This window comes from Uranotaenia lowii, chromosome 1 (genome assembly GCF_029784155.1).
Source record: "Uranotaenia lowii strain MFRU-FL chromosome 1, ASM2978415v1, whole genome shotgun sequence".
In the NCBI taxonomy this organism is placed as follows: domain Eukaryota; kingdom Metazoa; phylum Arthropoda; class Insecta; order Diptera; family Culicidae; genus Uranotaenia; species Uranotaenia lowii.
This window is the reverse complement of record NC_073691.1, coordinates 4,420,142-4,433,411: the sequence shown is the minus strand read 5'-3', so window position 1 is coordinate 4,433,411 and position 13,270 is coordinate 4,420,142. Positions and strand designations below refer to the sequence as shown.

The following is a 13,270-nucleotide window of genomic DNA, read 5'->3' as shown; positions in this document are numbered from 1 at the left end:
TTTTCTTCTGGAAGTTTGGTCAGATTTGTTTTATTATATTGTCAAATTTTTGTAATATTTTTGTAATAATTTTTGTCTAATTTTTAATAGTTTATTTTTAAATTCATGTGATTTTCAGTCGATTACAATATTTTAAAGTTGAGCGAAAGCCGCCATATTGGATTTCAAGATTCATCTGGAGACAAGATTATGGTGTTTACCGCCCAAAGAAGTACATAGTTGAAAAAGACAATATTTCAACCAATGATGAATCAGAATGAGTGTTACTGCCCAATGAACCATAATCCTCTAGGATTAGACCTTTAGTTTTAGTCCTTGGACAGTCAACTGTCAGGTTTGTTCTGGGCCCACAAAATCGTGTCCCCGTAATTTTGATGGTTGTTAAAACCAATGACAAAAATGCCAACCCCCTTACTTCTACCCGTTGAGTCCTCTCATCCGAAAATACCCATACTGTGGAGTTTCATGCGATTTTCAGTCATTTAAAGCTGAAGTTCGACGGAAAGCCGCCATCTTGAATTGCAAAATGGTGTCGAAAATCTATTTTCCGACATCCTCACAAGGTTTTGGCACCGTGTATACGTTTCCTTTAGATTCCTCTTCATAACCACTGCGGTCTTGTTTCCACGGTCCTGGGATCTGCATTTCACGCGGTACGTAATCCATATTTTGAACCTGCAAACTAAATTTCAAAGATGTTTTCACGTGTGGTTGATTTTCGCAAGCGTTGTTTTTTTTCAGTGTTGAAATTCCTTAGCAAGTCCTAGGTCAGGCAAATAGAAATTCGCTGCAGCATTTTTTTACTTTTCGACAGAAAAATGAGCACTTTTTGAAAAGATTTTTAATCGTTTATGATAAAAATTCAAGCCGGAACCAAACGAAATCAACAAAGCTATTGCCGCAGCCCGTGGCGTAGAGGATAGCTTTCAAGTTTTCTAAGCCAGCGGGTCTGAGATCGAATCCCGGTCACGGCACACATAGTACATTTTCTGTGGGTTGGTGGTTTCGGCATTTGTAAGATGCTAGCTATCATATCATCGGAAGATGTACGCTTAGAGTTAAGAAAAAGGAATCTCTTCGAGGAAACATCAAGTTTCATTGAGATCCTGTATGTGTTCGTGTTCGTTTTTTTTATAGATGAGGCATGCTCAGTTTGGTGAAATTTGTAAACTTATCCAATGCAAAACTCTCTCAAAGACTTAAAAAAAGCTTTAACAATAATCATTCTAATGAAACAAAATTTGGTAAGTGTTCACTGGTCGGTGATTTAATCAGATCAATTTGACATTTGAGTACTTTTTTTTTGTTTTTTTTTTCTTCTGGTTTCCACCCCCCGAGCAAGTCGTGTACTTCAAACACGATCGTTCGAAATTCATCCGGTGAATGAACATTTCGCTTGGCTTTTTGCATAGCGTCTACTGTGTTCGTACCCGAAGAAACCTTTAGTAAGTAATGCGTCCTAGGGCAGTCATTTGAGTCCAGTTTCCTTTATCACTGTTATGGAAGAATTTCTCAAAGATATGTTCAGCAAGGCAAGGTGGATATTGAATAAAATTGAATTTTCTTCACCCTCAAATATTGAGTCGATACGATAAACAATCTTCTTGGCTCAATGCTATTTTTAGCACGACTCTGAACTGCTTTATCGACAAAGACATTGATTGACCAATCCTTTCCCAGAAAAAGACATCTTTTTGGCATAATCCAAGTTAATGCCACCAGTATTTTGAAGGTTGACGTCTCCAAATCTTTCTGTCTGATGTACGAACAGCTTAATGATTTTATTCAATTGATTGTAAGATTACAAAAGTATTTTTGATGCACGAATTGACCAAGAATTTAGTAACCTGTGGTAGGAAACTAAATTTTGTTTTCAAGCTTCGTTACAAAAAAAAAGATATCGTCGTCACAGACTGTTGGCAATGTCTGTTTTTGTCGATTTTTTTTAAATATATAAACAAGTGATAAATGTTACCGGTAAATGGATGTCGTTTTCATTACGAAACAAACATTCGCCTAATGACTTTATATTTTGTACTCCGTACATGTTTTTTCCACAAAGCAATCATAACCAGCACTAGATAGGTATTCATCCAGCTGTGCAGTCATCATCTTGTAGTCGTATCTGGGCTGGGATTAGCAGCGGATGATAGCCGGCCTCAAGATGAAATGAATCTTCCGCCTCAGGTGGAAACAGAGATGAAAAGCCTCTCACATTGGAAGATCGAATTAGCGGCGCGCACCGGGTTTCACTTTCAATACCATATTCATTGACTTGTTTGAGCTGCTATGGTTGAAATTGAACCGGTAATCCCATCCGTTGATTTTGGCATTTTGTTTCTATACTGGGTTCAGTAGATCAGTGTTTCCCCTTTTTTTGGCTTCCGTTTTTTTATGAGGTTAGAAGACCAAATTTAGCAGAAAACTTCTTTGAAATTTCAAAATTGACATTTAATGTTACCATTGGTAGTCAATCTGAAAATTTCATTCCAAAAATCAAGCGCACGGAGTCTTTTTCAATTTCAATTAATCATGATTGAATGAAAAGAAAAACTAAAGAAGCATAAAAAAAAAGTTTGCATAATGAGTTGGTTTTTGCTACCGGAGCTGAATGCTTCCGAGTTTGGAAACTACTGAGCTAGGTACCCAAGTTGATGTTGATCAGCTGTGTGGAGAGGAAAAAAAATACCTAAATTACCTCGAATGAAATGGAAATTGTTTTTCCTCCCAATTAAGTCTGCCCTTAAGAGTAAGTTGAGTAATTCAGGGAGTCTCCTAAATTAATCCACCGCCTTAAACCGGTTGAATGAAATTGCATAAGAGCCAAACGAGCTTGTGAGTTGTAATGGAATCTCACAGTAAAAAAAAACTTGACGGTAGTAAACTTTTTTCTTCCTGTTAAGTACTTCTTTCTCACGACAACGACGCGATGGGTCATTAACCCGACGTCAAACGACAACACCATAGGCAAAAAAGATGATCGTCGTGCGAAAATTGACGTTATCGTCAAGTGCAAGGTTGCAATTTATCGAGTGAAACTGTTAACGAGTGAAAGTGAATCTGTTTCCTCTGTAACAGACTTGCTGCTGCGACTGCTGCTCTGAAACAGGTTCTAGCAACTGTTGATGAATGTTGTTTACTTAAAGGCAAAATTTTTTTTTATTTTTGAAGTAGGTACCTGACGATTCAATTCTCCCAAAATACAGAATTCGGCTACTCAATTGTATTTAATACTTGAGTTAATCTTTTTTATCAAAGTTTTATATTTAAAAACGCTGAAAATTTCAGCGTTTAGAAAAAAAGATGAACAAAAATTTAATAGTAAAATGATCTCGAAATTACAAATTTTTCAAAGAATTGATTGAAAGCGCGAAAAGAATAATGATGTTAAGCTTGCACATTCCTAGTCGATTCCTCCCGAATTGTTCTCTGTTTTTCTTTTTGTTGAATCTTCAATTGTTTTATTTCTCGACCCGGATTTTTTTGGTTATTTAAAGCATTACATTTGCGGATAATTAGGAAACCCCTACCCATCAATGCGATGTCTGCCAAATTCGTCGTGACAACAAGAAAGGGTAGGTAACAACAATTCACTCAGAAAATTGTATCAAGCTTTACATTGTTTCTTCTTTCTTCGCCAAATCTTCTGGGATACCTAGCATACTAAATTTCATTCAGATAAAAATTTGGCAACTGACTTAAAGAATCCAATCGAATCTTTTTCTTGTTAAAACACCAATACGGGTTTACGGGATTTCATCACTAAGTTTACTTTTCGCAAAGACAACATCACGCGCAATTGCTATCATCCCATCCTCGCGGGTGTAAGTGAATACCTATCCTCAGACAATTTCGTCGGTTGCATAACCGTAACAAAGAAAGCAAAATAAACCTTACCGGCTTGACTTTGGCGGCAAAGTCGAATGGGACCCAGTGTGGTTTAGCTTCAAACCGAACCGGGTATACTTAGGTAAATAGGTGGTGTAGGTATCGATTTTATTCTATTTCATTCGAGGTGAATGAAAATAAGCAACACAATCTCGACCTGATTTAAGGTTCTTTTCTAAGATGTTGATGCTAATGAGGTGCTGATTTTTTTCCATACATGTATGCTCGGTGAAAATTTTACAACCGGTTCAACTTAGGTAAGTATCGATTCACCTGTGATAGACCTTCGGTTTCAGAATAGAAACGCATCACGTGAGCCGTGCGGTATATGTACCTATGTAGCTTTTAAATTGCTATTATCAGACCCCAGTTGCGCATAGTTTTTCACCTCTCGAGAAATCTCAAAGTGTCTCGTCACGCAGATTCCTATTTCGTGTCTCCCGTAAACTGTTATAGGCTTTGGCTGGCACGATGTTTACCTTCGCCATCAGCAGCGTGCGCGTTACAGTTAGGTGCTTGGTGCGGAATTATCATTAGAGCATCTCTGCCAGTATACGTATGTATTTAGGTAGCAGGGCCACAGCACAGGTGCGATTAATGCTGAGCCCTAACCGCAGGTGGTTGAGCAAGCAAAGGGTCAAACATAAACGTAGCTGTAAACAACGGAAGCCCTTCTCGGTGAAGTTGAACCTATGTGGGTTTCACATAACACCTTTCTATGAAAGTAGGTTATCAAAAACTAATCTTCCTTTTTTTTTTTTTATATTTATTATAGACATTTTACCACGGTTGTGGCTTTCGTGTCTCTACTAATCTTCCTGCACATACCTTCTCCAAAGGCTACAAAGTGGTTCGTTGTCTCTACGGCGTCCATTTGTGGTTTTATTCAAGCAATTAGTTGATGCTGAGGGTAGCTCGAATTTCACTTTTGTTGTTTTAATTAAGTTTTGTTAAATCGAATATTCCAACTTTGCACTTCAAGTTCACAGCACTTCCCAGCAGCCAACCGGTTAGCGAGACGCGGAAGTTTTGAGCACGGTCTCGATGAGAACTGCTTGATTCACCGTCTCGAGGGGATTCCACTGTCCCCTGGAAAGAAAAAAAATGAAAAAAAAATTTAAGTATGAGATTCTACAACTATGAGTTCGCGCTGTGCTAAACAAAATTAAATGATGATAGGAAACCAGAAATTCCACCCCCACTTCTGCACTGTTGATCCCTCACCAACCACCAACAAGATTGATCGTTATACGATAGGAGAGATAGGCGACGAGAACATCGGATGATTCGAAGCAACAGCAACGACAACGACGGTTTGGTGACAACGAAATACGAAAAAAACTGCCACCAAGATAGACGACTATCGAGAGCCAGCTCGAGATTAACCTTAACTTACTCACTCCGCCGAGTTGCACTACCCCGATGTTAAGTGGTGTGAGCACCGCGGTGTGGAGGAAAAAACGCGCGCCTTGCGCGATCAATGATATTCTCAGCCGCCTTCGGGCGCACAGTGAGTTAAAATTTAGGAAGAACTGTTCACTACCTAATCAATTAAAAAAAAATATCTTAAACCAGAAGGAAACTTTAAAAAAATGTTCGCTGTAAACCTAGGTTCGAATTTTGAATGAATTCCAAAAGTAAAAAAAAGGCAGTTAGAAATTTAAACATTTAACCGTAAGCAAACTTTTTGATGCTTGTGCTTGGAACACGAGATTGCATCAACATTGCTGTTTTCGCTCAATAACTCTGCACACAAAAAAAGCATAGTAAAATTACTAAGTCCGTGGTTTAAACGAACAACAGGCGACCATATTTTTGAGTCAAATATGTTTTGTTGTTTATAATACCTTACGCATAGCTATTTTACCATGTGCTCAATTTGGCTGCGCATAGTAAATTCGACTGCGTTTTAGTAAAATTGTCAATGAAATGATGCATTGTTTTACTTCGTCCCTAGTAAAATTAATATGTTTCATGATGAAACTAGTATGTGTTATAATAAAGATTAGGAGGAGCGAGGAGCTTGATTTAAATAGTAAAATTACTGTGTATGTTTGTTTGTTTATTTGCATGCATGCATTATGACATTAATTGAAACATGAAAATTCACACTTCCGGCACACGTCGGTCAATGTTAGTGTGTTCTCCCGATGCTCTGGAATGATTTTCAAAGTTATGTAACTATAAAGCAGCTCAAAATTAGTTTTTTTACAAACGGGTTTGATGATTAATGATCCTGAATTAGTGTAAACAACAAGAATGTTTACCATAGTAGAATTATCATACGCACTTATGTTTTTGAGTCAAATATGTTTTGTTCTCAAAAGTACGATGTGCGTAGTATTTTGTTGATATGAATTGGTGCCACAATGTCAAAATTACTATGCGGACGGTAGTTGTGATAGAAATTATGATGAAATTATCATGACCATAGTATTTTCGACAACAAACATTGAGAGTTATCGAAAATTACCAGGTAACATAGTAATTTCAATATTGTTACATTCGCACTTTCACAAAATCGATGTTAAACTTTTCGTGGTTGAAAATACTATAGCGCTGAAATGGTAAAATTATCATGACAGCGTCTTTGGGATGACCACTCAATTTTTTTCCGTGTGGCGTTGCTGCTCTCAAACTATTGAGTTTAAATTAACAACTGGGACTTAATTTAAACTGACTCGGAATCAATAGGAAAACGCGTTTATTAATTTGCAGAGCTTAAGTGTATTTCGACTGGTTTGAACGGCTATTAAGATTGGACTGGAAAATAACAGCTAGGTAACAACTGTTTGTTAGGTTGCTCCTAGCAATGGTTTGGTTGGTGATGAGGCGATCGCTACTGTGATCTCAACACCCCCTCTCGATCGTCTATTCCCATCCTTTCGGAGAATCGGTTTGACTGCAGTCTCTTGGCCTTCCGCCTTATTTTCAATCGACCAGCATTTCTACCGCCATCATTAACGTGGGACGTCCAGTTGTACATTTGAGTTTTCAAACTGCTTGGGCCTTTCACGAACCGCTCTTCGTGATTTTTCTGTGTTGATTGCAGTCCATTCTCCTCTGAATCATTTACCTCAGGGAGCCCGTGCTCCCTTCCGTTGGACCTCGACGACGAACATCCATAAATTTTACGTCGTTTTGAGTGTGAAGGGATCGCTTCCGGTGTCGCGTGTCCATGGTAAACGCCAATGACCGAATCGCCAGATACATTTTTGTCAACTCTTGATTCTGCTCCAACATCTGGATCCCCCTCTAGCTCGCACAAGTTTGCCTGTCTCTCCTCGACGAACAATTCAATTTCGTAGAAATTTCCATGGAGTCTTCCTGTGGCCAAAACATCGAAGCCCTTCTTCAGAATCACTGTGCGCCCAGAAAAGATGACGCAGACTCCCGCTTTTGCTAATTTCTTTACGGACATTAAATTTTCCCGTAGGTCAGAGACAACCAGCACTTCTTTCATATGCAAGGTGAAATTTTTGTTGCTTCTCCCGCTGATTTCGCCGCTCGTTCTTGCAAACATAACCTGTCCCTTCTTTGCTACGTTGATGCTAATCCGATCCTTCAGATCACGACTTGATGTAAGGAGCGACCTGTTGCTAATGAGATGGTCACTACAACCAGAGTCCAGCTTGAACACCACACATCGTTGATTTCTTCCGGAGTATGAATCCCATCCGGCCAAGAAACTAACAAACCGATTGCTCTCCAAGTTTGTTCCGTTTTCATTTTCGTTCGGTTCATTCTTGCATTCTCGTTTCCAATGCCCTGACTTACCACACCTGTGGCATTTGCCTCTCATTTGCGGTCCTTGTTTTTTACCGTAACGGTTTCCAGAAAAAGCTGATTGGTAGTCGGTAGACGTCTCTTCACGATCAGATCGTTTTGCTTCTTCGGCTAGCAACCGTTGTTTAACTGTTTCCAAGGAAACCTCCTCGTTCACGCTTTCTAGTGCCGTAACGAGTGGATCGTAGGAGTCTGGGAGTGTGTTAAACAATTGCGAAACGATATCCTCTTCTTCCATTTTTGCCCCTGCCGTTTTCAGCTTCCTAACCAGCCCGTCAAATTCAACCAGGTGGCTCCGCATGTCACCACCTTCCTTCAACCGTAGTCTGGACAGCTGCTTCCGCGTGATGGTCCGATCAGCAACACACTTTTTGGCAAATGTAGCCTGAAGACTCTCCCACATTTGCCTGGTTGTTGCCTTCTCACGCACGACCTCAAGGACTTCGTCTGCTAGGCAGCTTACCAGCAATGACTGCCCCCTCGCATCCAATGCTTCAAACGCTCTCCTCTCAGCAGCTGTTACCGGAGGCTCTCCGTCCAGAACTGCCGAGACACCTGCCGCCTTTAAGTACAGTCGAACCCGGTAGCTCCAGTTCGCAAATTCCGCCGCATTTCCGTTGAACTGTTGGATTCCGTGCGCGAGTTCCTTCGTGGTGGTGCCCATAACCTATTGAGTTTAAATTAACAACTGGGACTTAATTTAAACTGACTCGGAATCAATAGGAAAACGCGTTTATTAATTTGCAGAGCTTAAGTGTATTTCGACTGGTTTGAACGGCTATTAAGATTGGACTGGAAAATAACAGCTAGGTAACAACTGTTTGTTAGGTTGCTCCTAGCAATGGTTTGGTTGGTGATGAGGCGATCGCTACTGTGATCTCAACACAAACGTATAATAGATTTAAACATTTTCTTTCAATTTATAATTCATTAAGCGTTAGTTTTTTGTAAGGTAGGTGACACAACGCATCAGCTTCTGCACAGTGCTTTCTCCGACCATTTTTACCACTTTAGGCCAAACATTCTTGAATTTTTCAACACTTCCCGCTGGTTTCATGTATTTCCTCAGATTTGCCTTCGTCAAAGCCCAAAAAGCTTCGATTGGACGAATCTCTGGACCGTTTGCCAACCGTGTGTGGAGGTTCCAAGTTTGTCCACCGGATGTGAAACCACTAAGGTCGTAATGGGTAGGGAACGCCGAACGTGAACGGCCAAGCAGTTCGATTCAAGGAAGAATATAGAGAAGTCGAAGAACACCATCAACGGCTTGACTTTCTCATCTTCGGGACACTTCATGAACGGAAAGTTGTTTTCGTCGAACTCCACGTCACGAATAATTACGATTTCTCTTGAACTCCGGTCTCACAACCGGAAACCATTCGACACGCAACCAGTCATGACGGCTTCACGGCTTCTGGCATCTAGCTTTTTACACTGCGGACTCGAGACCCACGCAATGGCCTTGCACCAGTAACCAGGTCATTTTTCACCATTGCCTGCATTCCTTGTTGACCCAAGTGGCTGAAACGTTGATGCCAGAACAGATCGGTTTCATACTTGCACAGATTTGTAGTTGGTACTTCGACTCTCATTTTCAATTCATATAGACCGCCTTTGAGATAAGCCGTGCTGTTGATTTGTCCCTTTTTCTTGAGACACGCCACCTCTTCGGAAAAATGGACTCCAATGCCTGCCGTTGTCAGTCTCTTCACCGACATTAAGTTGTCTCGTAACTCTGAAACGTAGAGGACCTTCCTCATATTGATGGGAAACTGTTTGTTACTCTCGCCGTTGATCTCTCCAGCCTTACGAGCGACAATCGATTCTCCATCCTTCGATGGCTAAGATGGTGATTGGTTGAATCAAGTTTCGGATCTTCGAGAAAACATTCTTCGTGTTTACTCTATGTTCGCTTGAACCCGAATCCCGAATCGAGCTTGAAGATTAACTTGCCAGTTGCCACCATCTTACTTGAAACCTCCTCGATTGGCCACGAAACTCGCTGAATTTTTCTGGCTGGCTGAATTAGCTGATTTCCGCATTTGTGGCACTTGGTCTGGAACTTGAAAGAATTTATGGTCTTCTCACCCGAAAAAGCAGCTAGTTCCAGTTTCCCGTGACCTTCTCTTCGTTCCATCCGCTTCATATCTATCTATCCGCTTCGATCAGTAGACCGAATGACCAGGGGTTACCGGGGGATCAAATGAATCTGGTAACGTTTGGAACAACAAAATGATTTGATCAGCTTCATCGACTCTTGTGCCGGCCTTCTTCATTTGCTGGACCAGGTCATCAAACACTAGCAAATGCAGCCTTAATAGGTCGCCCGCCTTCAGCTTTAAACGGTTCAATTGCTTCCGGATGCGATGCTGCGTACCAATAGACTTTGTCGCGAAAGTCGCCTCCAGCGACGACCACATCTCCTTTGCCAAGATGTGTGGTCTATTATAGCAAGTTCACTGGTGTTGGGAAAAAGTGGTAGACATTTTGTCACTTTTGCACGTTTTGAAAATTTTACCATTCAAAAACATTTTCAAGATATGTGGCCTTCATGTTTTTTTTTTACAACACGTGTTGTAGTTTCACATGCTGTGATGCAACAATAGCAATATTTCTATCACATACGGCTGAAATAGAAACAGTGCTGTAAAAAAATACAACTCCCAAAGATCTTGAAAACATTTTTGCATGGAAAACTTTTCAAAATGTCATAATTTCTACCACTTTTTCTCAACACCAGTGAACTTTCTCTTACTGAACTATAAATAAAGTGAAAAGTTTTCACTAACAACTAAGAGCAAGTTCACTGGTGTTGGGAAAAAATGGTAGAAATTTTGACATTTTGAAAATTTTACCATGAAAAATTGTTTTCAAGATCTTTAGGCGTTGTATTTTTTTAAAGTACTCTTTCTATTTCAGCCGTATGTGATAGAAATATAGCCATTTTTGCATTACAGCATGCGAAAATACAACACGTGTTGTAGAAAAACTTGAAGGCCACAGATCTTGAAAATGTTTTTGCATGGCAAAATTTTCAAAATGTGCAAAAAGTGACAACATTTCTACAACTTTTTCCCAACACCAGTGAACAAGCTCTAATGGTTGTTTATAATCTTGATTGCTTCGATTTCATTTCTCAACGCGGTTGGAACTGCTTCGACACTCACACATTTTTCCTTAGCTAGTTTTTTGATTAAAAGATCGCCCCATTTGTGCACAGTTTGTTTTATTTGCTCGGGAGTAAGTTCACGCATTTTCAAATTTTTCGTGAAAAACAACAAAAAATGACAACCCAGCATCACTTGGAAGTAAACAACAGTACGCAGCTGAAATTTGAGTTATTGACGAAATTTGTCACGCACTGAAAATCAAAAACACCCAAACTTGAGAACTAGCACCCGCCAAACCTGAGTTCGATATTGACAACTTAAGTTTGTGAAAAAATCACAGTTTGCCAATAAGCCAAACTTGTCCTTCAAGCGGAGAACTGTTTTTTTGGGGGGTTTTTGTTGTAAGCGAATCTGATTCTATTACCTCCATCATGGCAGATTTAGGTTTGGGGGGTAAGTTCAAAGCGAAGGACTGTTTTTTTGGGGGATAACTTTTTTTCCGCTTCATTCGCAGAAAGTCTCGCTTATACGATGATGTAGCTGCCTCTCTCAACAATTCCTCGGTGGTCGAGCGGTTAGCATTCTGAGATGGTAATCGCAGAGCCATTACAGGTATGGGTGTGATTCCCGTACCTGCAGTAATTTTTTTTATTTTTATTTCCATTTTATTGCGGTATCAGATTTTGGGGGATGAGTTCTCTTTTAAGAGCTTAACTTTGGTTTATGCATTTAATAGCCAAACCTGTAGGGAGGGAATTTCATTCGGGTTGGCGGGGAAAGTTCTCAAGTTTGGGTATTTTCGAGGTTCAGTGCGGTCATTTTCACTAGAAGTGTGGCCGATGACATAGTGAGTGCGATGCGATGCGAATTGGCGGAAAATTTACGGACGCAGCCTACGCGAACTCGAGCGGCGGAACAAATTGACATCTGCTTCGCCGCGTTGAGTATGTCAGGTTTAAGCGATTCACATACATTTTCATCAAATGTGGTTCACCGCATTGAACCGCATCGCATCGCATCGTATTCACTATGTCATCGGCCTTAAATGGGTCATGTCGAATTTCGCAAACCGAGATACATACAGAAAACTGACAATTGGATTTGATTTAAGGATATTTTAAAGCGCTCCAAATTTCGGTTTTAGACCCTCAAAAATCACCAAAAGAAAACGGAAAAATGACTGCGGTTGCTTAGCGACCTTGCGGCCCTCATGCTTACCGCCACACATCTCTTGTTGCATTTTTGCGATTTTTAAGATGCATCGATCCTGACAGCTTTGCTGAATCAATGTAGGGGATCGATCTATTTCCGGAGATCGCATAGAGATTCCGAAGATAAAATGAAATCTGAATTTTGACCACCTTTACACAACGCCAGCCCCATTGTGCATTGTCTTCTTTCGATGGACGCACGGGCCGATGGGGTTTCAGTGTTGTTTTTTCCCCATCCACAAACAGACGATATCGTACGATATTTTGTTGCGCCGTTTTTTTTTCTAGTAGGTACCCACTTCGATTCGTCACAGTCACATCTTCTCGTTTCTTGAAAATACGGCCTAATAATCTCTGTTGGAAGGGCGAAATGTTCTGACTTGGCAAATCCTTCCCTATTACCCAACAATGATGGAACTTACCAGGCTTCCTATGTTTCCCGTAATCCGTTCCGTTCTCGGCAGTAGTTTAAGCTTTCTTTGTTCTCGTGCTCGGGTTGATCCAGACCCAAAACAAACAGCTGGAGGCTATCTTCTCGACTGCTTCAGGGCAGAAGCATATGCCGAATTGGCCTTCCGGAATCGAAAAAACACCACCCCTCGTGACAGGTGACAGTCACAAAAACCTGCGCTGCCCGTCGCTTATTTCGAAATCACTATAACAGCACTATATATTCACTGAGGCAGCAATGGCTTGATCGCGGCTCACATAAAAAAAACCAGCGGCTATCATCAACTAGCACTATTATAGGGTGTTGTAATGGCACACACGACGACCGAGTAGGAAAAAAACGACCGATTAGTGGAAACCAACTAAAATTTGACGGTTTTTTCCACTTCAAAGGCTTCTTGCTAAACGGGCGTGGATTTTCGTCGCACTTTTTCCAATTATAAACCACCGACGATGCTAAAGAATTCCACGCGCGCCGTTAATTGTTGGTAACAAATTTACCGAAAAGAACTTTAATCTTTTCTAGTTAAACGAGGAAAAACTTCACTACGCCTTCCGATTACCAGAAAAATTACGGACACAACCCGACGAAACGATGCCAAAAGATGAACTGACGACGACGAAATCGAACGATTTTCTGCCAAAACGAAAGCCTACAAAGAGGCGAAAATGAAAATGCGAAACGGTGCAAAGGAAAATGGCAAAATGTCGAGCGAATTTTTGCGACGGGAACTGTCATTTGACAATGTCTGGGGCAATGTTGCCAGTAAAAATTTCGAAAGTTTTTAAAGATTTCGGGTCTAAATTTGGAAGACTTGAAAAAAA

The 13,270-nt window shown here is 40.5% G+C and overlaps 1 protein-coding gene across 1 annotated transcript in view; it reads right to left on the bottom strand.

Annotated features, from left to right (window-relative positions):
- LOC129738518 (transmembrane protein 41 homolog) overlaps nt 1-13,069 on the bottom strand; it is a 35,863-nt gene extending 22,794 nt beyond the window's left edge. The window contains exons 1-2 of the mRNA XM_055729738.1: nt 12,418-13,069; nt 4,717-4,977 (exon numbers count right to left, since the gene is read on the bottom strand). Coding sequence (XP_055585713.1) covers nt 4,717-4,762 — 46 coding nt within the window. The 5' untranslated portion in view covers nt 4,763-4,977; nt 12,418-13,069. The remainder of the gene's footprint in view (nt 1-4,716; nt 4,978-12,417) is intronic.
- Nucleotides 13,070-13,270: the final 201 nt, after the last annotated feature.